Source organism: Bufo bufo, chromosome 7 (genome assembly GCF_905171765.1).
Source record: "Bufo bufo chromosome 7, aBufBuf1.1, whole genome shotgun sequence".
Taxonomy (NCBI): Eukaryota; Metazoa; Chordata; class Amphibia; order Anura; family Bufonidae; genus Bufo; species Bufo bufo.
Genome location: NC_053395.1, coordinates 168,738,934 through 168,762,466, shown reverse-complemented (window position 1 = coordinate 168,762,466; position 23,533 = coordinate 168,738,934). Strand labels below are relative to the sequence as shown.

General features: G+C 41.5%; 1 protein-coding gene across 2 annotated transcripts in view; it reads right to left on the bottom strand.

Moving 5' to 3' along the window:
• Positions 1 to 244: 244 nt before the first annotated feature.
• IQCA1 (IQ motif containing with AAA domain 1) overlaps positions 245 to 23,533 on the bottom strand; it is a 280,666-nt gene continuing 257,377 nt past the window's right edge. For both annotated transcript variants that reach the window (XM_040441110.1, XM_040441111.1), the window contains exons 12-19: positions 22,265 to 22,332; positions 19,757 to 19,839; positions 19,423 to 19,530; positions 13,406 to 13,605; positions 5,453 to 5,539; positions 4,425 to 4,602; positions 2,465 to 2,700; positions 245 to 449 (exon numbers count right to left, since the gene is read on the bottom strand). In XM_040441110.1, coding sequence (XP_040297044.1) covers positions 330 to 449; positions 2,465 to 2,700; positions 4,425 to 4,602; positions 5,453 to 5,539; positions 13,406 to 13,605; positions 19,423 to 19,530; positions 19,757 to 19,839; positions 22,265 to 22,332 — 1,080 coding nt within the window. In that variant the 3' untranslated portion in view covers positions 245 to 329. The remainder of the gene's footprint in view (positions 450 to 2,464; positions 2,701 to 4,424; positions 4,603 to 5,452; positions 5,540 to 13,405; positions 13,606 to 19,422; positions 19,531 to 19,756; positions 19,840 to 22,264; positions 22,333 to 23,533) is intronic.

The following is a 23,533-nucleotide window of genomic DNA, read 5'->3' as shown; positions in this document are numbered from 1 at the left end:
TCCCATCCTATATCTATTATCCTTATCTACTGCTCGGAGTATACCTTTACCTTTACAGATAACACTGTGTCATCTTCAAGGCTTGAAAGAATTATTAGTGTACATAGATAGCGGTATTACTGAATAGATCAGTTCCTTCAACTAATTCACTGGTCTGATTGCTTTGAGAAAGTAGAAAGTCTTATCCATATTTCTGACACTGTACGTGTTCATTACCTGATTTACACCAAATTCATTGCAGTACTGAAAGTATGCCGAGGAAATTTATTAGAAATCATTGTCAAATAAAATATACAGGCACGATGGTGTAAATATATGAACTATGGAAACTATTTCTTCTTCCCTTTCTTTGCTCCTTTCTTCTTCCCTTTGTCTTTTCCTGTCTCTTCCTCTGCATTGGGCATTGCTTTACTCCTCTTCTTTCCGAGTGGCGTTTTAGAGTACCAAGTCTGTCACAGGGATGAGAAGAGAGTCCAGTTATTCTACAACTCTGGGAGGTATTGGGTCATTCGACTAGCAGGAGGATATAATACATTTTACATTATTTCCTAGAAACTGCTGATATGCAAAGTTATATTATGGATACAAGAAATGTATCACCAGAAAAAGATATACTATATTAATTAGGTTTTCCATACACATTTTTTTTATGAGAGTGTTTTCATTTTTCAGATTTTACTCTTCAATTGGGGTGCACACAATAGGTTGACATTTTCAGTTGTCTGCAGCTCAATTGTCAGTTTTGCTGCGTAGACTGGGGCAGGATTTACAGTCATTTCATTATCATTATATGGCAAGGGATTTAAATGTATTGTCCGAAGATTTAAAAAGGACCTTTCACTGCTCCTGACCTGACATGTCTGCTATAATAACTTCATGCATTCCCCACGTACTAACAATTCTGGAGCATCTATTCTTATGTCTGTATGTTGTGTCATTCCTCGGTTATTTCTACTAGAAGTTATGAATAATTGCTAGCAGTCTGCAGTAAGGGTACAGAGGGGAGGTAACCAGTTAGGGGGTGTACCTGCACAGTTTAAAAATGGCAGCACTGATTGGATAGAGTCAGTCTGTGCAGGTACACCCCCCAACTGGTTACCTCCCCTCTGTACCCTTACTGCAGACTGCTAGCAATTCATTCATAATGGCACAACATACAGAATAGATGCTCCAGAATTGTTATTACATGGGGAATGCATGTAGCTATTAAAACAGACATGTCAGGAGTAGTGAAAGGTCCTCTTTAAACTGTCCAACTGCAGCGATCATAAGAACAGGGGTCCTGGGTCCCTCCTTTATGAATGAGCGACGGTCAAGGATGTATGCTGCTGTACTCTCTCTTTGGAAGTACCAGAGATAGTGTCCCTTAGAGTGCAGTCACTTAGAGATACATGGTGCAGCAGAGGACATGCCCCAATGCTGCTGTATTCATATGTGGGGACACAGAACCTCCCCATCCTCAGGATTATTGGGTGTTCCAGCAATTAGACCCCCCACTGCCCAGATGCTTATCCTCTATGCTGTGAATATATATATTTTTTATTTTGGGACAGATGCTAACTGTATTGTACTAGTGGAAGCCTACATAAAGCAGCATAGCTACACTATATATACAGATTAGGCTCTGTATGCAAGTTTCCAGCCACTTCTTGGAGACTGTTTTAGTCTTTTGACACCATTCATATCAGCTGTCATAAAGCACATGCACCCTCCTGTACTGTCTGTTCATACAATGCAGGTAATATGTGTATTCCTCCAATATAGCTGTCTCCAGAAAGTTTTTGAACATAAAAAATAAATGGTGATGCCAATTAAAATAAACTCAATATTTTATATGAAATACACGTGACATTTCTTTAAAACATGAAGTCACCCTGCACAATCTGTAGCGGGCTTTGCTGCCGGAAGCGCAATGTGAATGTTACCTTCCCTTCTGAATCCCATTTTGGCCTTTGCCTTTTTCGTTCCCAACATAGAAGTAAAAGCAGGCAGAAGATCCACCAAGTTCATTGCTAGACATGAGCGAAGTTATGGAAAATTTCATTTGGCTGCTTTGTCAAATTTCAGAAAGAAATTCGCTTTGTGACACTTGACACTTTGTCACAAAGATTGCGTATAGGCCGCGGTGGCAATCTTGATTGAAGACATCGTGCGAAATCTCGTGTGGTGACGTAATGATGTCATCATGCTGGCCAGCGTGGTGACGTCATACATCAACGAGCGTGAGATTTTGCGCGGTATCTTCAATCAAGCTGGCCTTGGTGGCCTCTTCGCGTGCAAATGGATGAGGTGAATATGTTTGTTTTTTTTTTACCACCATTTCAGGGAAAATTGATTTATTACCGTGAAGGGCGAGGAAATTCGGCTTCGCAGTGAATCTAATTTTTCCAGAAATTCGGATCGAAGTCCACTTCGCTCAACACTATTCACTGCTTTACAAGATTTATGCTAAAAACTCACTGACCTTGAAAGTCTCCTCCTCTTCTTTATACACAGGTTCTTGCCTGGACAAGGAACCCAGAAATTCTGCTGCCGCTAGTGGTTTCTGGGAAAACTGCCTTATTCTTCTTTCATTGAGCACAGTGTCCACCGCTTGCACCATGTGACCAGGGGTAAATCCATCCGTGATCTTAGCCAAAGCGCTGTAATTCAGAGATGTTGTGCTGTCCGCTTGTTGGGAGATCAGCTGTTTCCAAAGAACTGGAGAGAAAGGATATGACACAGATAATATCAATTACAGCACTTTCACACTTGCGGCAGAGGATTCTGGCAGGCAGTTCTGTCAAAACGTATGCAAACTGATGGCATGTGTCAGACGGATCAGGATCCTGATCCGTCTGACAAATGCATTGAAATGCCGGATCCGTCTTTCCGGTGTCATCTGGAAAAACCGATCCGGCATTTATTTATTTTCACATTTTTTGTGGTCTGAGCATGCGCAGACCGCAATGCCATTAATGCCGGGGCCAGATCCGGCATTAATGCATTTCAATGGGAAAAAATGCCGGATTCTGCCAAGTGTTCTAGAATTTTGGACGGAGATAAAACTGCAGCATGCTGCGGTATTATCTCCGTCCTGAAAAGGCAAAAAGACTGAACTGAAGACATCCTGATGCATCCAGAACGGATTACTCTCCATTCAGAATGCATAGGGATAAAACTGATCAGTTCTCTTCCGGTATTGAGCCCCTAGGACGGAACTCAGCGCCGGAAAAGAATAACGCTAGTGTGAAAGTCCCCTAACCAGGACAGAGACTTGATTTTGGAAAATGCAGTGTACGGATACGATTTGTATGGGATTGCTAGAGGTGATGTTTTTTAGTTTAATCCTTCATTTATTACATTCGGTTGTATATCTAAAGTTTAGATTTTGCTGCCTGGGCAGAAGCAAGAAATTTCACCCTGCATGCCCTAATAGGGCAATGTTTCAGTTCCGTCAGCAATAAAATTCATCAGTTTACCAGTTTATATAAATGTCCATTGTATTTTCAGGGCACGGCTGACAGTTTGGCGGCTTCTTTACATCAATCAAACCAGAGAAAGTTCGGAACTCAATGGAAATTCCATAAATGGTGTCCTTTACGAAGTATAAAATCCATCCAGTCACAGCTTGCGAGTTTTGAACATTGTGTTCTTAGTTATAGTAATGACACAAGAAAAAGGAGCTCATAGTACCAAAAAAATTATATATTTTAAAATATATTATTTTTTTGGTACTATGAGCTCCTTTTTCTTGTGTCTCTGCTGTTGTACTCGGGAGCCTTTGCCGAGTTACCCTCTAAGTGTGTCCCTTGTGGTTGTATTGGGTGGGCACTGCCCTTCACCCTTCCCTGGGACACCTTGGGTCGCCCCCTTTTTTTCTTAGTTATAGTAATGTTCAAAAACCGTAAACTGTTTTGGGATGGATTTTATACTGTGTTCTAATAAGCATACCATCTATGGGATTTTAATCAAGCGTTGGACTATCTCTAATTGGTTTCTGCACAGTGTTTTATTTTATAGGGGGATAGTGTCTGATAATGTGATGGCGGTATTCAGGTTTGTACAAACAGGGCTGTCACCAGGGCAGTGGGGGTTATACTGCTGCCAGGCATTTGGGCAAACAAGAGGCACAAAGTCTCCGCCATGTACCGACTACACATCAGTCACTGCATGGGAACTATGAAGTTTATTGTCTGCTTACAGGCATGATAAGAAAAATTAAAATGACACATGCCCCAATGAATATTTTATTACTCCGTGGACCCAACAACTATATGGTATGTGCCTAAGAGGATAAAGATCATATTATTCCCTTTCATTCCAACACCAGTGAGTCATTGTGAGGTTACTGGATATCATTGGCAGTTCTAGAAGCCCTGACTGTACAGAGCCAAGATATTTGTGATTGCAGCCCTGCGTACAAATCCGGCGTTCCATCTCACCCAGACGTGCTGCGTAATCTGGCCGGGGCACCAAAACTATCTTCTTGTACACTTTAGTCAGAGGTTTAATTTCTGCATCAAATGGTCGCTGACTGGTTCCTACAACAAGGATTCGATCTTCTGGCTTAATGGATTTTAGCAATTTCGGGAGATCCTTCTTCAAGCGTTTAGGGTCTAACTGTTAACATCAATGACAAAGACGGCTCAAACCAAAACATAAAAAAGTAACAATAAATATAATACTGAATGTATAAGTTGATCTCTGATGGTCCTGTCGTGTAATCTCATGACGTTCTACCAGATGGCTATTGCAGGTGCAGTTCAGTATAAATAATGGTCACCAGGGGGCAGTAAATCAATGAAGCATAACCAGTCTAGTGGAAATATACTGGATACAATTGTTACATTTTATTTATTGTATTAGTGCTGACGGTAACACAATGTTAATATATGGAACTGGTTCTAGCAAGTGAGCCCAGTATGAATAACGAATGTAAGTTTCCAAAACTTGATATAAATTTATGAAATAAGGGGAAGGAGGTAACCCATGACATTCAGTTTCTCAGCAGAGCAGTATAAGGGGCACGAACGTGTGCTTCCCGTTGCCGTATTGCGGACCGCATTTGCGGATCCGCAATACACGGGTGTCGTTCCGTGGGCATTCGGCATCACGGATGCGGACCCGTTCACTTGAATGGGTCCGCAAATCCGGAGATGCGGAATGGTGCGAAAGGGAAGCACGGAACGGAACCCTACGGAAGCCTTCCGTGGGGTTTCGTCCCGTACTTCCGTTCCGCAAAAAGAGAGACCATGACCTATCTTTTTGCGGAACGGCCGGATCGCGGACCCATTGAATTGAATGGGTCCGCGATCCGCTGCGGCTGCCCCACGGACTGTATTTTGTGGGCAGCAGCACGACCACGGGGTGCACGCGTTCATGTGCAGGGGGCCTAAGCCTTTATAGTGGAGATGTTACAAGTCCATGACAGTGATAAAAACTCCATTTACACCTGGTGAGACGCATTTACCTGTTTTTCTGTTTTCGGTACCTTCTTATAAAACATCTTTTCTGCATCTTCGATCCAGATGACGGATGGCTGCAGCTGACGGGCCACCTGTAAATATTTGACAGTCATCTGACATTCTATCTCCATGACCATCCACACGGACACACATACTCCATAGAGGGGCGGTTGCCTCTCATCTTAAAATGCAATTAAAATTGAACCGCACCTCCAAACTTTTTAAAACGTTCAAAGAGAGACACTTATGGTTTCCTGCATATTTATACAATTCAGTAGTTTTCTAATGCAAAAATGATCTGAATATAGACATTACTATAATTTGAATTGCATCAAATAGTGAAATAATATACAAGGTGGGCTCTAATATACAGACAGGAACCAGATAAACACTTTCTGGATCAAGATAGTAAATGCAGTGATGAAAATCTATATCTCAGATCAAAAAGAGGGACATTTATGGAGCAAAGAGGGACAGAGGGACTTGGGTCAAAAAGAAGGACTCTCCCTGCAAAAGAGGGACACTAGGGAGGTCCGATTGAACCTTGTTCCCATCTTCTACAGACGTTTGCATTTGCTGTTATCCCTGATTAGTCGAATTCACGTCGTAGAAAGAAATGCATACATTGTGGTCTCCTATAAATAAACTTATGCATACATCAGTTTCTTTGGCACGACTTCAAGCATGCTGTTACCTACAGTCACCACTAGAGGATGTCCTTCCATCACCGCTGCACAGGACCACATGTGCCTCATTTACAGCACCTGCACAGTGTGAATTCACATTCCAGAATAAACTATATATTATGAAGCAAGTACAGAAATGTACGCTACATATAGGCTGAAACTACTCTACATGGTTTATTGTCCAGATGTACACGGGGGGAAGCCATTGTCTTTAATAGGGTTGTCTGTCTCCCATATCCGTATCGCCTACTAAAGCATATGTATGTCATAGAGGGGGGTCCCCCACTCTGGAGCCTCCCTTATGAGCCAAAACAGACAGCCACTCTGTACAAGCCATGTAATACTACAGTGCCCCTGTCGAGCCATGGTTTTACTTGGCATAATCAACCGTTGTGCATTTTGGGGGCTACGTTTTGAAAAGGTTTGTCTCTAATAAGACAACCCCTTTAAGTAGTGGTGGTAGTTATAATGATACAGCTGCTGTGAGTGCATATCCTGCATCATGGCATGGTTCAGCATGCACAGTGGCCTCTTCCATTGTCTGCAGGCAGTGGATCGACTTCCATTGAAATGGCTGGTAAAAGATACACTGCCCATGAGGGTATGTTCATGTCTGTGTCCGAGTTATTTTTTGAAAGGAAGAATAGCACAGCATGCAGCATTTTTTTTCCCACCATCAAAACGACAGACGCTGTGGCAGAACCTAATAAACTGCAATATAAATCAATGGAGAACTTAAAGGGAACCTGTCATGTTGAACATGGTGTCTGAGCTGCAGGCAGCATGTTATAGAGCAGGAGGAGCTGAGCACATTGATATATAGTTTTATGTGAAAAAATTCAGTATAAGGCTACATGCACATGACCGTATGTGTTTTGCGGTCCGCAAATTGTGTATCTGCAAAAGAAAACAGATTATGTTCCGTATGGCATCCATTTTTTTTGCGGGTCCATTGTAATAATGCCTATCCTTGTCCGCAAACTAGAATTAAATAGGACATGCTCTATTTTTTTTGTTGCTGGGCAACGGAACGGACATACTGATGCGGACAGCACACGGTGTTGCTGTCCACATTTTTTGCGGACCCATTGTAATGAATGGGTCTGCATCCAATCCGCAAAAAAAATAAACGGAATGGACACGGAAACACAATACGTTTGTGTGCATGTAGCCTAACTTGTATATAGCTGTGTACACAGAGACAGATGTCAATCACTGAGAGGACCCCCGCCCAGAATGAGCAGGAATTTAAGTTTTACAGAATATTTTCCCACAAAACTATATATCAATCTGCTCATCTTCACCTGCTTTACAACATGACAGGTTCCCTTTAAGTTCTCCATTGATTTATAATGGAGTTCATTAGGGTCTGCCACAGCGTCCGTCATTTTGACGGTGGGAAAAAAATGTTGCTGGTGGCAGATTACGCTACATTTTCAAGGTGACAGGTTCCCTTTAAGAAATATTCATCCAACTGTCTTGATTTTAGACTTTTTCTTTCAAACTGAGCAAGCAATAAATAATGTTTTATCTTTGAGACCTAATTATCTGCTAAATACAATTGTTAAACACATAATAATGTGAATACAATTTATTACCTGTGCACTAGTATATAGTACAGTCATTTTAACAGCAGATACAAAAAGTAGAGTTTTTAGTAAAGTAGAGCAGATTTTGTATTTTTCTGTTCAAGCCGTGTCAGATTGCATGAGATAATGACTGAAGCGGTTAATCCTGCTCTGAACACAGTTTACATAGTTTATATTATAACGTTTTCGTTGAAAAAATTTGGTAAAACGCATAAAAACTGTACATTTTGGTTTAGTGTTTTTTTTTTTTTTCCGTTTTCATTAAATTTTCTTTCCTGTGCACATAAAGCTGCAGATTTTACTCCAAGGAACTGAGTGGAGATGAGCTGCTTTTTTGTGGCCATTGTAGTAATGCGTATGAAAACAGTAACAATAGGTTACAGTTACATAATACATAAGTCATACGATATATTCATTTGGTTCTGGGTTTTATGTCGTTTTAGGAACACACTTATCTGAGCCCAAGACTTTGACAATCAAGGGGGCTAACAATAGCCAGTATATACAAGAGATAGTATGTAGATCCTATGGTTGTAATGTAGCGTTGCTCTGGTTTTTTACGACTTCTGATAGAAATGTCAGAAATTTACATCCTGTGAATTTGTGGCAATTTACAGTATGAGTAACATTTTACAGTACCAGCAAAGTGGGAGAGATTTTTTTGAAATCTCCTCCACTTGCTGTTGAAAAAACAAAATGCAGCACAGATTGACCCGTGTATGAATTTTAAAGGGAATGTGTTATCAAAAATGGCATTATTTAAATCACGTTTTTAGTGTAACAAATAAACAGCTAAATCTGCAACAAATCTCATGTAAGTCATTTGGATTTGTAACAGATTTTACCGAGGCGTATTGTTTTGTCTGGATGTACCCCTGGGGTTCTCCTACCATAAGTGGTTGTTCTATAAGGGAGGGCTCATCTGTTAGCTGTGCATAAAAGACTGAAATGTGATTGTTGAAGGCAGACAACCCCTTGAACACATGTGTACAGGAATGATAAAACAAGTACATATAGGAGTGGAAAAATGTTATGTCGTCCCAACTAATAGAATTCAGACATTCAGAGACACTCACTGCCTACAATAACATTTTATCAGACTGCGATGGCAAGTGCAATATTTTGTTGCAATAGAAAGTCGAGAGTGTCAGGGCTGTGAATATATCATGTAAATTAATTACATTTAAAGGTGTTCTAGAGAAAACAGTGCTTGGAAAGTTCAGAGCAATTGTGCAAAACCAGAATCAACCCTTACACACAAGGGATGCACACAAACGTATTTTTTGTCAGTGTCCGTTCCATTTTTTTCTGTGGCCCGTATGCAGAACCATTCATTTCAATGGGGCCACAAAAAAAACAGAAATTCCATTCCGTATCCTTATGTCCGCAAGTCTGTTCCACACAAAAATAGAACATGTCTTGCATTACAATGGATCCGCAAAAAATAAAAAATAAAAATGGATGCAACACGGACGTCACATGGATGTCATCAGATCTGTGTGTTGTGGACAGCAAAATACATACAGTCGTGTGCGTGAGCCCTTATTGGTGAATGTGCGGCAAAGCACTTTTAGGGTGCCTTTACACCAGGCAGATTTTGTGGCGGAAAATAACGCAACTGAAAATCAGTTCCATTCATTTGAATAGGGCAGAAAGCACATGGATTTCTGTAAGCTCCATTTAGGCTCCATTCACCCGTCCGCAATTTCATTCTGCATTTTGCGGAACAGAATTGCAGACCCATTCATTCCTATGAATGGGTCTGTAATTACATAGAAAAAAATTGGGCTGGGCATAACATTTTCAATAGATGGTTCAGCAAAAACGGAAGACATACGGATGCATTTCCATATGTGTTCCGTTTTTTTTTGCGGACCCATTGACTTGAATGGAGCCAAGCACCGTGATTTGCGGACAAGAATTGGACATGTTCTATCTTTTCATGGTACGGAAATACGGAAATACTGAAACGGAATGCACACGGAGACACTTCAGTTTTTTTTGCTGAACCATTGAAATGAATGGTTCAGTATATGTACCGCATACTGAACAAAAAAAACGGCCAGTATACTGAACGCAAAATACTGTCGTGTGCATGAGCCCTCAGGAATAGATATAGTCAGAGGCGGTGCAGCATTAATCGCTGGCAGAAATCATTAATGCTCATGGCTATCACATTTTATATTAGGTCTTTACAGGTCTGTATTACTTAGGGTTGATGATTGATTGCTATGGTTCTGTCAGTGTAGTTTGTTTATTTATTTATTTTGCATTATTTGTAATTGTTGTTTTGATGTGTGCATTGTATTATTATTGTAAATGTGTATTATTGCTTAGTTTATGTGATGTATTGCTGCTGCTGCCACATTACAGTTAAGGCTACTTTCACACTTGCGTTCGGAGCGGATCCGTCTGATGTTTCATCAGACGGATCCGCTCCGATAATGCAGACGTTCGCATCCGTTCAGAACGGATCCGTCTGCATTATTACTTAGAAAATTTTCTAAGTGTGAAAGTAGCCTGAGCGGATCCGTTCAGACTTTACATTGAAAGTCCAATGGGGGACGGATCCGCTTGAAGATTGAGCCATATGGTGTCATCTTCAAGCGGATCCGTCCCCATTGACTTACATTGTAAGTCTGGACGGATCCGCTCGCCTCCGCACGGCTAGGCGGACACAAGAACGCTGCAAGCAGCGTTCAGGTGTCCGCTCACTGAGCGGAGCGGAGGCTGAACGCTGGCAGGCGGATGCATTCTCAGTGGATCCGCCTCCACTGAGAATGCATTGGGGCCAGACGGATGCGTTCGGGACCGCTCGTGAGCCCCTTCAAACGGAGCGCACGAGCGGACACCCGAACGCTAGTGTGAAAGTAGCCTAATAAAGTTGATTTTATCTTAATTTAAAGTTAAAACAAAAATTGTTATATTTATAGTGTCCAATCCATATCTGACATTGTTTAACACCTGAGGTTCTCCCCATTTCCCAATGAGATATGTGATATGCTGTGTATCACAGGTTCATCATTTACCCACCTCTATGAGCAGGGAGTATTTTTTTAATCTGTCAGAAAAATATCGTTTTCCCTCCATCCGCCATAATCCTGTGATGTCACCGCACCCCTGCTTGCGGCTCCTTGCTCTGAGATCCTGGTCCTGGCTGGCAGATAATAAATCAGGAACAGTATTTGCTGATGATGTAGCACACAGCTGTTCTGGGCCTACAACTGCCTAATTCATTATCGGAAAATGTTACAGTTGGCAAAACTGGGCCTTGGATAAATACCTCCCTCACACCCTGGAATCTTCCCTGAAATGATTTCACCATGTCACAGCTCCGTCCTCCTCCTCATGAACATCAGTACACATACTGTCTAATACTAGCTGCTGATGGACAGTAATGGGCAAATGATTTTACCTCAGATGTTACATCTATGAATGGAGGGGGTATATCCGTTTCTGGGGAATCAATAAGATCAGCAAAAAAGATCCATCTTGGCAACTTTTTTTTTTGGACCAAAGGAAGTATTTACAGGATCACCTTGGAACTAGATTTTATGTGGATTTCCCTAAAATAACTAATGCCTACAAGCCAGTATTAGTCAATCTAGACAATCTGAGGTTGGATTACTTGATTTTCGCTTTCAATTTCTTCAGTTCAATTGTGTTTCAGCCCATCACTGGGAAAAAATGTTTATAAAAAAAAAAAAACTACAACTAGCCATACACAGATAGCTGTCAATGAACAATCATTTGTCCAAGGCCGTAGGGCTTTTTCTGTATTTTGCGGTTCACAAAAAACAGATCCGCAAAAAATACGGATGACGTCCGTGTGCATTCCGTTTTTTGTGGAACGGAACAGCTGGCCCCTGATAGAACAGTACTATCCTTGTCCGTTATGCGGACAATAATAGGACATGTTCTATCTTTAAACGGAAAAACGGAAATGTTTTTTTTGCATATCTTTTGAAATGAATGGTTCCGTATACGGACCGTATACGGAATGCAAAAAATGGAAGGTGAACGGAAAAAAAAAAACGTTTGTGTGCAAGAGGCCCAATGCTTATGTTCCACAGCTTTCTCGTATACTGTTCAGCTGGCCAAACTGGCATTTCTGTTAGGGCTCATTCAGATGGTTGTACGTTTTTTGCTGTCCACAAAAAAGCGGATCCTTTTTTTTTTTTTCAGAACGGATTGCATTCTGCATTTTTGTAGACCCATAGACTTCAATGGGATCATGTCCTGATTTTTCACTGAGAAGTATAGGACGTGTTTTATTTGTTTTGCTGTCTGCATCTTTTGGGGCCCCATAGAAGTGAATGGGTCTGCATCTAATACGCCAAATTGCGGATCAGATGCGGAAAGCAACATCCAGCCATCTGAATGAGCCCTTATCACTAGATACTTCTGCCATAGTTTGTCATACAGGAAAACAAAGGTTGTAATGGACTAAATTTGCCCATACACCTTCAATAGCTGTCGGCTGAACTCTCATTTTCAGTGGAGAGATACCCACTTGCCAGACACCGCTGGGAGCAACTTATCTCCTGGGATTAAAAAAAAGGATCAACTTTGAAATGAGAAAGCGCCTGTTCTTTTTCTCCCCCAACGTCATCTGTTGGGGGAGAGTCAGGATCAGGAGCTTCACATGTGGCTGGGCCCCAGCAACCAACCCCTTTAAAGAAACGTGCTATAAAAGTCTGTTATTGAGGGACATTTATTAAAGAGTTTATGTCACAATTGGGGTGTAAATTAGTCACAAATTATGGTGTACGACATATGGGCGCTATAAATTGTGACTTTGTAAGCTTCTCCACACTTTTCTGAAGTGTCCAGAAATGGGGTGGAGCTTAGCAGGTGGGACGGGCTCCACATGGCATGCTGGATTTACTATAACTTTCGTCAGAACGGTATAGCGGAAGTCTGTGCCAGTCTCTGGCTGGCATTGACTTAAAGGGGTATTCCCATCTCAGACAATGGGAACATATCGCTAGGATTAGATTGTGAGCCCTATTGGGGACAGCTTGATGCTAATGTCTGCAAAGCGCTGCGGAATATAGTAGCGCTATATAAGTGCATAAAATAAAAATAAATAAATATGCCCCCATTGTCTAAGAGGTGCGGGTCCTACCTCTGGGACCCACACCTATATCAAGAAAAAAGCCCCGAAAGTGGTGACTGCCCTCTATTCATTTCTATGGGGCTGCTGAAAATAGCCAAGTGCTGGCTCGGATATTTTTCGTCAGCCCCATAGAAGTGAATAGAAGTGGTGGCTGCCCAGCCGCAGTGTGCTCCCATTCCTTTCTATGGGGATTCTGAATATAGATGAGCATGCCCCTTGGCTATTTTCGGCGGGACAATAGGTACAATTGCCGGCTTTGTTTTAGGCTTAGATTTAGAGATAGGTGCGGATCCCACCTCTGGGACCCACACCTATCAGACAATGAGAGCATATCCTAGCGATATGCCCTCATTGTCTGAGATAGGAATACCCCTTTAAGTTTCTGGCGCATAAAGGGCAAAGTGGGGCCTAGTTTATTAAGAGGCATCTTCCTCTTAATAAATTAGGCGCATCTCACGCCAGTGCAGGGAGATAAAGACTGACGTATGGGTAAATGGGTCCATCATTGTGTCTTTTAATTTCATAGGCTTTACACGACGATTATCTCTGTCCTTGTATACTTGCCTTAAGTACCATATGCAGCATCATCTGCAGTCCACTTTTGCCCGGGTACTTCCCAGAAATGTTAGCTGGTGAAAGGTTAAACAGGTTTGCCCCGGTTTCATTGCAGATGGCATTCACTAACATCTTTTTACCCACTCCGGCTGGTCCTGCCAGAAGAAGGGCTTTCACCTGAGGAGCTTTCTCATGGACTGATTCACAGCCTGTAAAACAGATATGAAAAGTTACAGATCACAGAATCCAATGCAAACTGCACACTGAATAACAAAGTATTTGTTTTTCCAGACCTTGGCGGAGATTTTGTGCCAATTCGCACAGGTGTGTTGCTTCACTTTACAACTTGGATAGCTGGAATGAACAAATATTGTGCACACATATGGAAAATAGTATGATGGAGTTATGACCTGCAACATCTACATCTGGCCTCATTTATAGAAGATCTCCATTTTTATATTTTTTTACATATAATGCTAACACCATTTTACTAGCAGGGACTCAGTTGCATCCATAGATCTTGGACCTTTTCATTATGGGAACCTGGTCATGTAACCTCAAGTCTGACCAGCAGCCCAGAAATTGTTTTAATGTGTACAGGAACCCGGTCTCTCCTCCATGGCTGACTTCCTGTGAACTACAGGATGACATCATCACCAATCAAACAAATCCCTCCTGGCAGCTCTTAAGTCCCTCCGTACTCTCCATGCTCCTCTGTATATCCCCATTGAAGATCTAATGTAGAGGAGCAGGAGTGCAGATATATAGTAAGTGAGTGTATGCAGTGATTAGCTGCAGTATTATAAACCTCCTGACTTCCACTGCCTGTCTCTACTATCTGTGTGTGCTAACTCTCCAGTGTAATTCTATGATATGTAGCTTCACATTGGTGTCCCTGCCTCCTGCATGTAAGATCTGAAAGGGGAGAGAGTGAAGACAGGATAGAGGGCCGACATGCTCAAGCTGCATCATATAGGAAAACATGGAGACCCTGCAGTGTGCAGGGACAGCAGTTCTGTCTTACTGATCTGTCACGGCTGCCATTACACAGAGCAGTGCAGTGGGGTGAGACTCCACTCCCTCTGACTCTGCAAAGTCATGCATGATGGGAAATGTAGGATTCATTAGGAAAACCATATATGAGGAGAAGAAAAAATCAAGATGGCTGACAACCCACCAATTGCACATCAATAAAACAGCTATACAAAAGGCATACACGAGAGCCTCTATCTTATTCTTTAATAATGGCCTAACCTACACTGGATAGGCAAAGAAAAAAAAAACTGGAGTTCTTCTTTAAGTTGTATAATAACCCTACAAGGTTACAGATTAAATGACTAAATGTTAATGGACCTTACGAGCAATCATCTTGTATTAAACCTTGACCTCTACTAGACAATCAGTGCTGTATACATGTTCTCATTAACACTGTTCTCATTGAGAAAGTGCTATATCTTTAACAATTTTCTTCCTTGGTACTTAGCAAACAAGGTAATCAACTCCCACAATGTTCGGTCTTCATTTGCATTAGCCTTGTTATGACTGATCATTATGTCTAATCATTAATGAGGCGTGCTATGCAGCCAGGAATGGTACATCTTAGTATAGAACCTTTTATGATGAGCTTCTGCATCACTTCATGTCTCCGGTTAACTGTACTACGTGACAGCAAAGTCACATCTGCCTCTCATTATGTAGATATATCCTTATTCTACATCTGGAATCACAAGCCCTGCTCCATGAGAAAAGATAATATCCATTAAGACCTGACCTGGCCTTCACTATCCTCCCTACACGTCTTGCACCAAGGGAGTGACTGAAAGCAGGCATGTGTTCACCATGAGGACCATGCCATTACTACTGAGTACTGACTACGATATCATAAGGTTATGACATGGAACATTTTGTAATAAAAATGATATAATTTGTAATCTTTCATTTAAGGGGTTGTCCAGTCAGGAATTTTCTTATAGAAACCAACTTAGAATGTTCTAAAATAATAAAGAAGCCATACTTACCACTAGTTTTGATGCTTCCTGTGTCCTCTGCCGGTCTCTACTTCCTGCTCAACATGAGACCTCTGCAGCCAATCACTGGCTGTAGCAGCTCAACACTACAGCCTGTGGTCGGCTCACCTCACTGCACAACTGCTCCCTTGGACAAGGCAGAAATGGTATCTTCAACAGTACTTTATGTATAGGGGAAATACAGAGGAACAAGGATGGCTCATTATGGTGTGGAGGTGTTGTATCTGATAGGGATTTGATAAAGTGATAATGTAATCCTGTAGTTCACAGGAAGTCAGCCACACAGGAGAGACCGACATTTTGTCTACACTGGACAACAGGGTTTAAATTGGTGGTGGTGCTGGGGGGATGCTGCATGATATTGTTAGGGGTTTATGAAAGGGTCTAAAATGTAAGGATGCAGCTGAGTTGGGATGTAACAAATATTACACTGCTCGAATATTGATGGTGAGTTAGCATTTTATGTGCAAGTAATATTTTCTTTAGTGCTTCTTAACTAATTGCAAACAGTTACATCAATCCTAATTTTTTAGTATAAGTCTTAGCATCGACAGGTTATGAGGAAGGAACACTTTGAACTTTTTGAATGTTGTAGTTGAAATCATTGATGTACTTTTCAAAGACTATGTTCCTCCTGAGAACTGGCAAACAGTTCTGCTGCCAGTCATTGTATCGTGCTTGCGTAAATCTGTATAGAAGGCTATTATTAAAAACCGTGGTACAATAAAACATGACTGGACATTTGTGAACACAAAGAGCAAGACAGCTGAGAACCAGGAAATATGGCAAACTACAAATATTAAAGCAATTACTCAGTACTGCGATAACAAATAAATTCAGAACATTATCCTTCCTCTCCGGGCTGGAATAATATTCTTGGTACTTGTTGCTTTTATGTTTTATATATTTTTTTTATAATGCTCATTAAACACTGTGGGGAACATAACTGTAGAAAATACAAATTTTTGAGATAGGAACTAAAAACATCTATTGAGAAATTTATTAAGACTGGTATTATGTGAGTCTTAGGGCTAATGCACACGACCACGCCGTGTTTTGCGGTCCGCAAATTGAGGACCCACAAAACACGGATGCCACCTGTCTGTGTTCTGCAATTTGCGGAACGGAATGGGCCACCCATAATAGAAAAATGCCTGTTCTTGTCAGCAAAACGGACAACAATAGGACATGTTCTATATTTTTATTTTTTGCGGGGCCACAGAATGGAGCAACGGATGCAGACGGCACGAGGAGTGGTGTCCGCATCTTTTGCAGCCACATTGAAGTGAATGGATCTGCATCCGAAGCGCAAAAAATGCGGCTCGGAGGTGGACCCAAGCAACGTTAGTGTGCATGAGCCCTTAATCAGATGAGACATCGCAAATGGGATTTAGTCAGGTGAATCGTCTGTCAGCTTCTGTGACATCACAAGTGCTAAGGTAAAATACTGTGATATTACAAGTGTGCTAAAAATGCTGTGACATCACAAGTGTGCTAAAGTAAAGTAATAAACTGTGATATTGCATGTGTGCTAAAGTAAAAAGCTGACATCACAAGTACTAAAGTAATATGAAATGGTATGACATCACAAGTGTGCTAAAGTAAGGTAGAACTCTGTGACATCACAAGCGTACTCAAGTAAGTTAAATGCTGTGACATCATAAGTATGCTAAAGTAAGATAAAAAGCTGTGATATAACAATTGTGCTAAAGTAAAGTAAGAAAAAGCCCTGATATCGCAAGTGTGCTAACGCAAAAAGCTGTGACATCACAAGTGTGCTAACGTAAAAAGCTATGACATCATATGTGTACTCAAGTAAGGTAAAGTGCTGTGACATCACAAGTGTATTAGAGTAAAACACTTTGACATCACATGTGTACTAAAGTAAGGTAAATGCTGTGACATCACAAGTGTGCTAAAGTAAGGTAAATGCTGTGACATCACAAGTGTTTCCATCAAGTATACTGTGTGACAACATAAGTGGGTTTCATTTAGGTAAACAGCTGTCAGCTTTTGTGACATCACTGGTGTGTTAATGTAAGGTAACCATCTGTGACATCACAAGTGTTTTTCTGTAAGGTAAGCTGCTGTGAAATCACAAATAGGTTTCAGACAGGTAAGATCAGGGGTGAACATAGCATTTGTATCATTAAATGATAGAGAAATCACTGACCCACAAGCAGTTCTAACAATGAAACCCTCTGTGGATAGTTATCACCCCATTGTTTTTGGGCCTATATTTTATAGTTTGGCACAGGGTATGCTAAACACACCACTAAATGGCTTGTATCATACTTTCAAATTGAATCCACAAGGAAAGAAAATCACGCACGGTCCTTGTGGGTTTATGTGGACCATTACGCATTCCAATATGGCCTAGTAAGGGTCTGTAACAGGTCAGAAATATGTCAAAAACACAACTTTATAAAAATGTTTGCCCTTTTTCTGATTTTCTTGAATGATGGAAAACAGCACTGATTGAGACCTTTCTGCGCCATATTTATTAACCAGTTGTGTGTGCTCATTTTATGAATATGCACATGCTACATTGGGGTACAGACTGGTGTACAGCTCAGGCGGTGTACAATTATTGGTGTTATAAAAATTTTTGGAGATCAGATGATGGTCCTCAAGCACACTCAAGCTTCGCTTTAAAGTTTTGCAGAGTGATCTGAACATAATTTTGGGCCTGGCATTACCTTTAAGCCCATCTTTATTACTGCACTGGTGTTGCAACAATTGACTATAAAAACTGATGACATTTCATGGTATTTTACCTTAAAGTTTAAATTTAAAGTTTTTAAAAATAAAATACAATTAGAAAATGTCAACAGGATTATGTTGTTTTTTTTTTTTTTTTTCAGGACAGCCTCTATTCATATATGACACTATAAAGAATACAAAATGAATCACTGATTTATTGCTTCCATTGATGCATGGATGAGAGAGATTGCCCTCTCCAGGTCAATGGGTTGGCTTTCCATCAATAAAGACTGAATAGAGGAAGATTCCTAAGGATTGACCTGGAATAATTGGCTCCACAATACCAAGAAGACAAAGAAAGATCTAGATCCAGAGATTTTCTATTAATTAAAAAAAAAAAAAAAATGAAATATTTTAACATAAATACTTATACCATGTTCACAATTCAAAATATGTTAGTTGTATTGTTATGTCTTAGGCTACTTTCACACCTGCGTTCGGGGCTCCGCTTGTGAGCTCCGTTTGAAGGGTCTCACAAGCGGCCCCGAACGCATCCGTCCAGCCCTAATGCATTCTGAGTGGACGCTGATCCGCTCAGAATGCATCAGTTTGGCGGCGTTCAGCCTCCGCTCCGCTCAGCAAGCAGACACCTGAACGCTGCTTGCAGCGTTCGGGTGTCCGCCTGGCCGTGCGGAGGCAAACGGATCCGTAAAGACTTACAATGTAAGTCAATGGGGACGGATCCGAAATTGACACAGTATGGCTCAATTTTCAAACGAATCCGTCCCCCATTGACTTTCAATGTAAAGTCTGGACGGATCCGTCTGAACTACTTTCACACTTAGAATTTTTTTTAAACTATAATGCAGACGGACCCGCTCTGAACGCAAGTGTGAAAGTAGCCTTAGACAGTACTGATTTATACAGTGATGTGTTGGGGATGATGCTGCTTACCATTGTAGACTACAGCCCATGCATTCAGTGTCAGACTAGGGTTCCTGAGGCCCACCAGAAGAAATTAGTCCTAAAAGCCATCCCCTGGATCACGGGTCATCAATACAATTTTAAAGGTTTTGAATCCAAGAAATAGACCTTAATAACAAGAGATTGTCTCCAAAAGCAACCAAATGGTTTTCTCCTGAATCTTTGATGCCCATTATGGTGATGTATCCTGGACCAACGGAGGATGTTCTGGTACTCTGATGGGCAAACCCAACCCTGAGTGCATTATGTTGATGACCGCAACAGTGCAGCCTAAAATAGTATAAAAATTTCATACAGGTCATTTTTCCTCACCTAATGGTAGGACTCCGTACAGGACGAGAAGCTGTTTGACATCACTAAGAGATGGCATTGGTTCTATGTCAGCTTGGCGCAAAGTAGTGCCTAAATAACTATATTCACCTGAAAGCAAATACAAATGAGCTTAGTTAATGACACTGTATGCTACATAATAACATAATATCCAGCAACCAATCATGATGGTAGTCAAGGAACAAAACAGTGCCGGAGTCTCCCTTTAGTGAGAATGTTGAGATGGTTTATTAGATAACTGAACCTAGTGATAGAAACAGTGATGCAGTAGACAGTAAGAACACAAAGTGTCGCTGGCTGTAAAACTGTAGCTTACCTATAAAATCTGACAGTTTCACGGGCTTTGGTTTGACGAGAAGACCTTCTGTGACCAACTCCTCATACAGAGAGTCAATGGTCCTGTGGACAAAACGACACATTGTAATAAAATGGATATAAATATTTATGGCAATACGTCCCAAGTTGAAAAGTACTCCACTGCCCACAGTTAAAGGGGTTGTCCCATGAAAAACCAGCACCAGTATCTGAATACTTTTGTAATTGAATCTAATTAAAAAATGTAGTATAGCCTCTGAGTTATTCAAAAAAGGTATCTGTATCTATGTATCTAGTGTCACCTGCTGTTTCTCTTTTTCTTATTTCTCTGTCCACCTTGCTGAGGTGGACACACATGCTCAGTTCAATCCTTCACCTGCATCCTGAGCTGTCATAGGCAAAGAGCAGCAGCAGAAAGGACACACCCTCTGAGCTGGCAGCTTGAAATAGATCTAGCAGGGCAATTGGAGCAATAAATGGGGAGATCTCTGGATCCATGTGAGGTACAGGACTGGTTCTAGCTTTGTTAGAAAGAGATCTTAAAGGGAACCTGTCACCGGGATTTTGTGTATAGAGCTGAGGACATGGGTTGCTAGATGGCCGCTAGCACATCCGCAATACCCAGTCCCCATAGCTCTGTGTGCTTTTATTGTGTAAAAAAAACTATTTGATACATATGCAAATTAACCTGAGATGAGTCAGAGCTTGAAAATATGACTCTTCTCTGGTCACACAAGTAAGATATGACTCTTTTATGTTAATTTGCATATGTATCAAATCGTTTTTTTTACACACTAAAAGCACACAGAGCTATGGGGACTGGGTATTGCGGATGTGCTAGCGGCCATCTAGCAACCCATGTCCTCAGCTCTATACACAAAATTCCGGTGACAGGTTCCCTTTAATGCACTAGATTATGTAGGTTTCTCATTTTTTTTCATTACTCGTGAAATAACCCCTTTAAGTAAAACTTGCAGTAAGAGAACACCATACCTAACTTCATAATGAAGTGGACTCCTGTTTCATGTGGAATTTTAAAAGGGGTTTACCCACCAAATACATTGAACACCTCATAGATTATAAGCTCTTGGTAGCAGGGTACTCATTTCTCGTTATAATTGTTGACTTGTTTGTTGCGCTGTCATTTATGACTCTGTTTGTACTTTGAACTCCCTGAGTGTAAAGCGCTGCTGAATGTTTGTGTGTGTCATTAAAAGATATCTACAGTATCCACTATAACAGTGACATCTACAGTACCCCGCCCCTTTAACAGTGACCTCCACAGCAGCCTGCCCACTTAACAGTAACATCCATAGTGCCCTCCCCTTTAACAGTGACTTCCACAGCAGCCGCCCCTTTATTAGTGACCTCCACAGTACCCTGTCTCGTTAACAGTCATTTCCACAATAACCCGCCCCTTATGTGACCTCTACAGAGCTCTGTTCCCTTAAAATGTGACCTCCACAACACCCCGCCCACTTAACAGCGACCTCTACAGCACCCTGCCCCTTAACACTGACCTCTACAGCGGACCGTCCCTGTGACCTCCACAGTTCCCTGTCCCCTTAACAGAGACCTACACAGTGCCCGCCCCTTTAACAGTGACCTCCACAGCATCCCACCCCCTTATCAGTGACCTCCACAGCAGCTCGCCCCTTTAACAGTCTATTGGCTGATAAGGGTCATGTGACCAGGCTTCTATTGGCTAATGCATTTTTTCAGAATATCTCACGCAGGGATGTCCTTTTAAACAGCTCACTCTCAGACAGCAGCACTGTGCTGTCTGAGCATGAGCTGCAGGGAGAAAGTCACCCTCCCTCCCACCCCTGCAGCTGACAGAAGTTGATTTTTACCCTCATTTTTTCAATCTCTGTCGGCTGCTGACTAGGAGGGGCGTGGCCTAACAAGATTGGGGGCGTGGTCATGCAAGCTTCAATTGGCTGATAAAGGAAATGTGACCGTGTGTATGGCAGTTGGAATATGAAGAGAAAGACCTGCAGGCTTCTATTGGCTAATGTAGGTCATGTGATGTGCTATATTTGCATTTTTTAGGAATATCTCAGGAACGGTACGTGCTAGAGAGCTGTGACCCCACAAGATTTCTTTCCAGGTATCAAGGGATGTGTATACCAAGTTTTGTTGAAATCGATGGTTGTGATCGTGGAACACACACATATATACTGTACGTCCTTCTTTATATATATAGATTAACACATATTCACAGAATAGGTGATAAATGTTTGACCACTGGTGGACTCACCTCAGGGAGCCCTACCTATCATTACGCTACCACTTTCTTTTTTGCGGTGCCTCACTATATAGCAAAAAGCACAGCAGACTGTTCTGTCCTATACAGTCCTCCGTCCTATTCTGCACTATAATACACCATCATATGTACCACTTTACAGCTTCATACACATTGAGCCCTGCATGCCCAATCTGGAGTCTTGTCAGGCGGTTGGGTGTTGTTGGTCACAAGGTGAAATAAAGTGTATTTTTATCCACATACCTATCTGGTGTTAAGTCCTTTTCCTTCTTTTTCTTTCTTTTTCCGCTTTTCTTCCCTTTTTTCTTTTTCTAAAGTTAGACATACAAGTATTGCCTAAGCATTTACACAATAATCATAAGGAGCACTGTCGGTATTTAGTGCATTGTGTGTATAAGGCCGGTTTCACATGGCTATAATAAAGCCATCAATATTTAATCTAAGGCTACTTTCACACTCGCGTTTGGTGCGGATCCGTCTTGTATCTGCACAGACGGATCCGCACCAATAATGCAAACGCTTGTATCCGTTAATAACGGATCCGTTTGCATTATTCATAAAAAAAAAGTCTAAGTCAAAACGGATCCGTTTTCAATTGTACCATATTGTGTCAGTGTAAAACGGATCCGGCCCCGTTGACTTACATTGTAAGTCAGGACGGATCCGTTTGGCTCTGCATAGTCAGACGGTCACCAAAATTCAGAATGCATTGGGGCTTAGCTGATCCGCTTTGGGCTGCTTGTGAGAGCCCTGAAACGGATCTCACAAGCAGACCCAGAAACGCCAGTGTGAAAGTAGCATAAAACAGTTGAAACCCTGGTGGAGGTACCAGAGAACCTTGTGGTAAAGTTCAGTTCAGGTGGGAACCAAGGGTTGTTGTGGCAAGGGAGCATTCACACGACTGTATCCGTTTTGCGGCCTGCAAATTGCAGATCCACAAAACACAGCCATGTGCATTCCGCATTTTGTGGCTCAGCACGTCCCGCCCTTTGTTAGGAATGCCTATTCTTATCCACAAAATGGACAAGAATAAGTCATGTTCTACTTTTTTTTGCAGGGCCGCAGAATGGGCATACGGATGCGGACAGCATGTGGTGTGCTGTCAGTATCGTTTGCAGCCCCATTGAAATGAATGGGTCTGCATCCATCCTGCAGAAAATTTGGATCAGATGTGGACTGCAAATACGGTCGTGTGAATTCCCCCTAATACAGACACGAAAATGCTGCCATGTTATTGCCATATCAACAGGTCTAAGGGTGTGTCAAGTGCTACCTGTACAAAGTTTTGCAAAGCTAGAAATGGTCTTCACCTTTATTGTAATTACATCCACAGAAACTACATATTACCATTTATGAATAAGTACATTTAAAGAGGACCTTTCACCGCTCCTGACTTGCCTATTTTAATAGCTCCATGCATTTCGCACGTACTGACAATTCGGGAACATCTATTCTTATGGCTTTGTGTTGAGCCATTCCTTTATTATTTCTACTAGAAGTTATGAATGATTT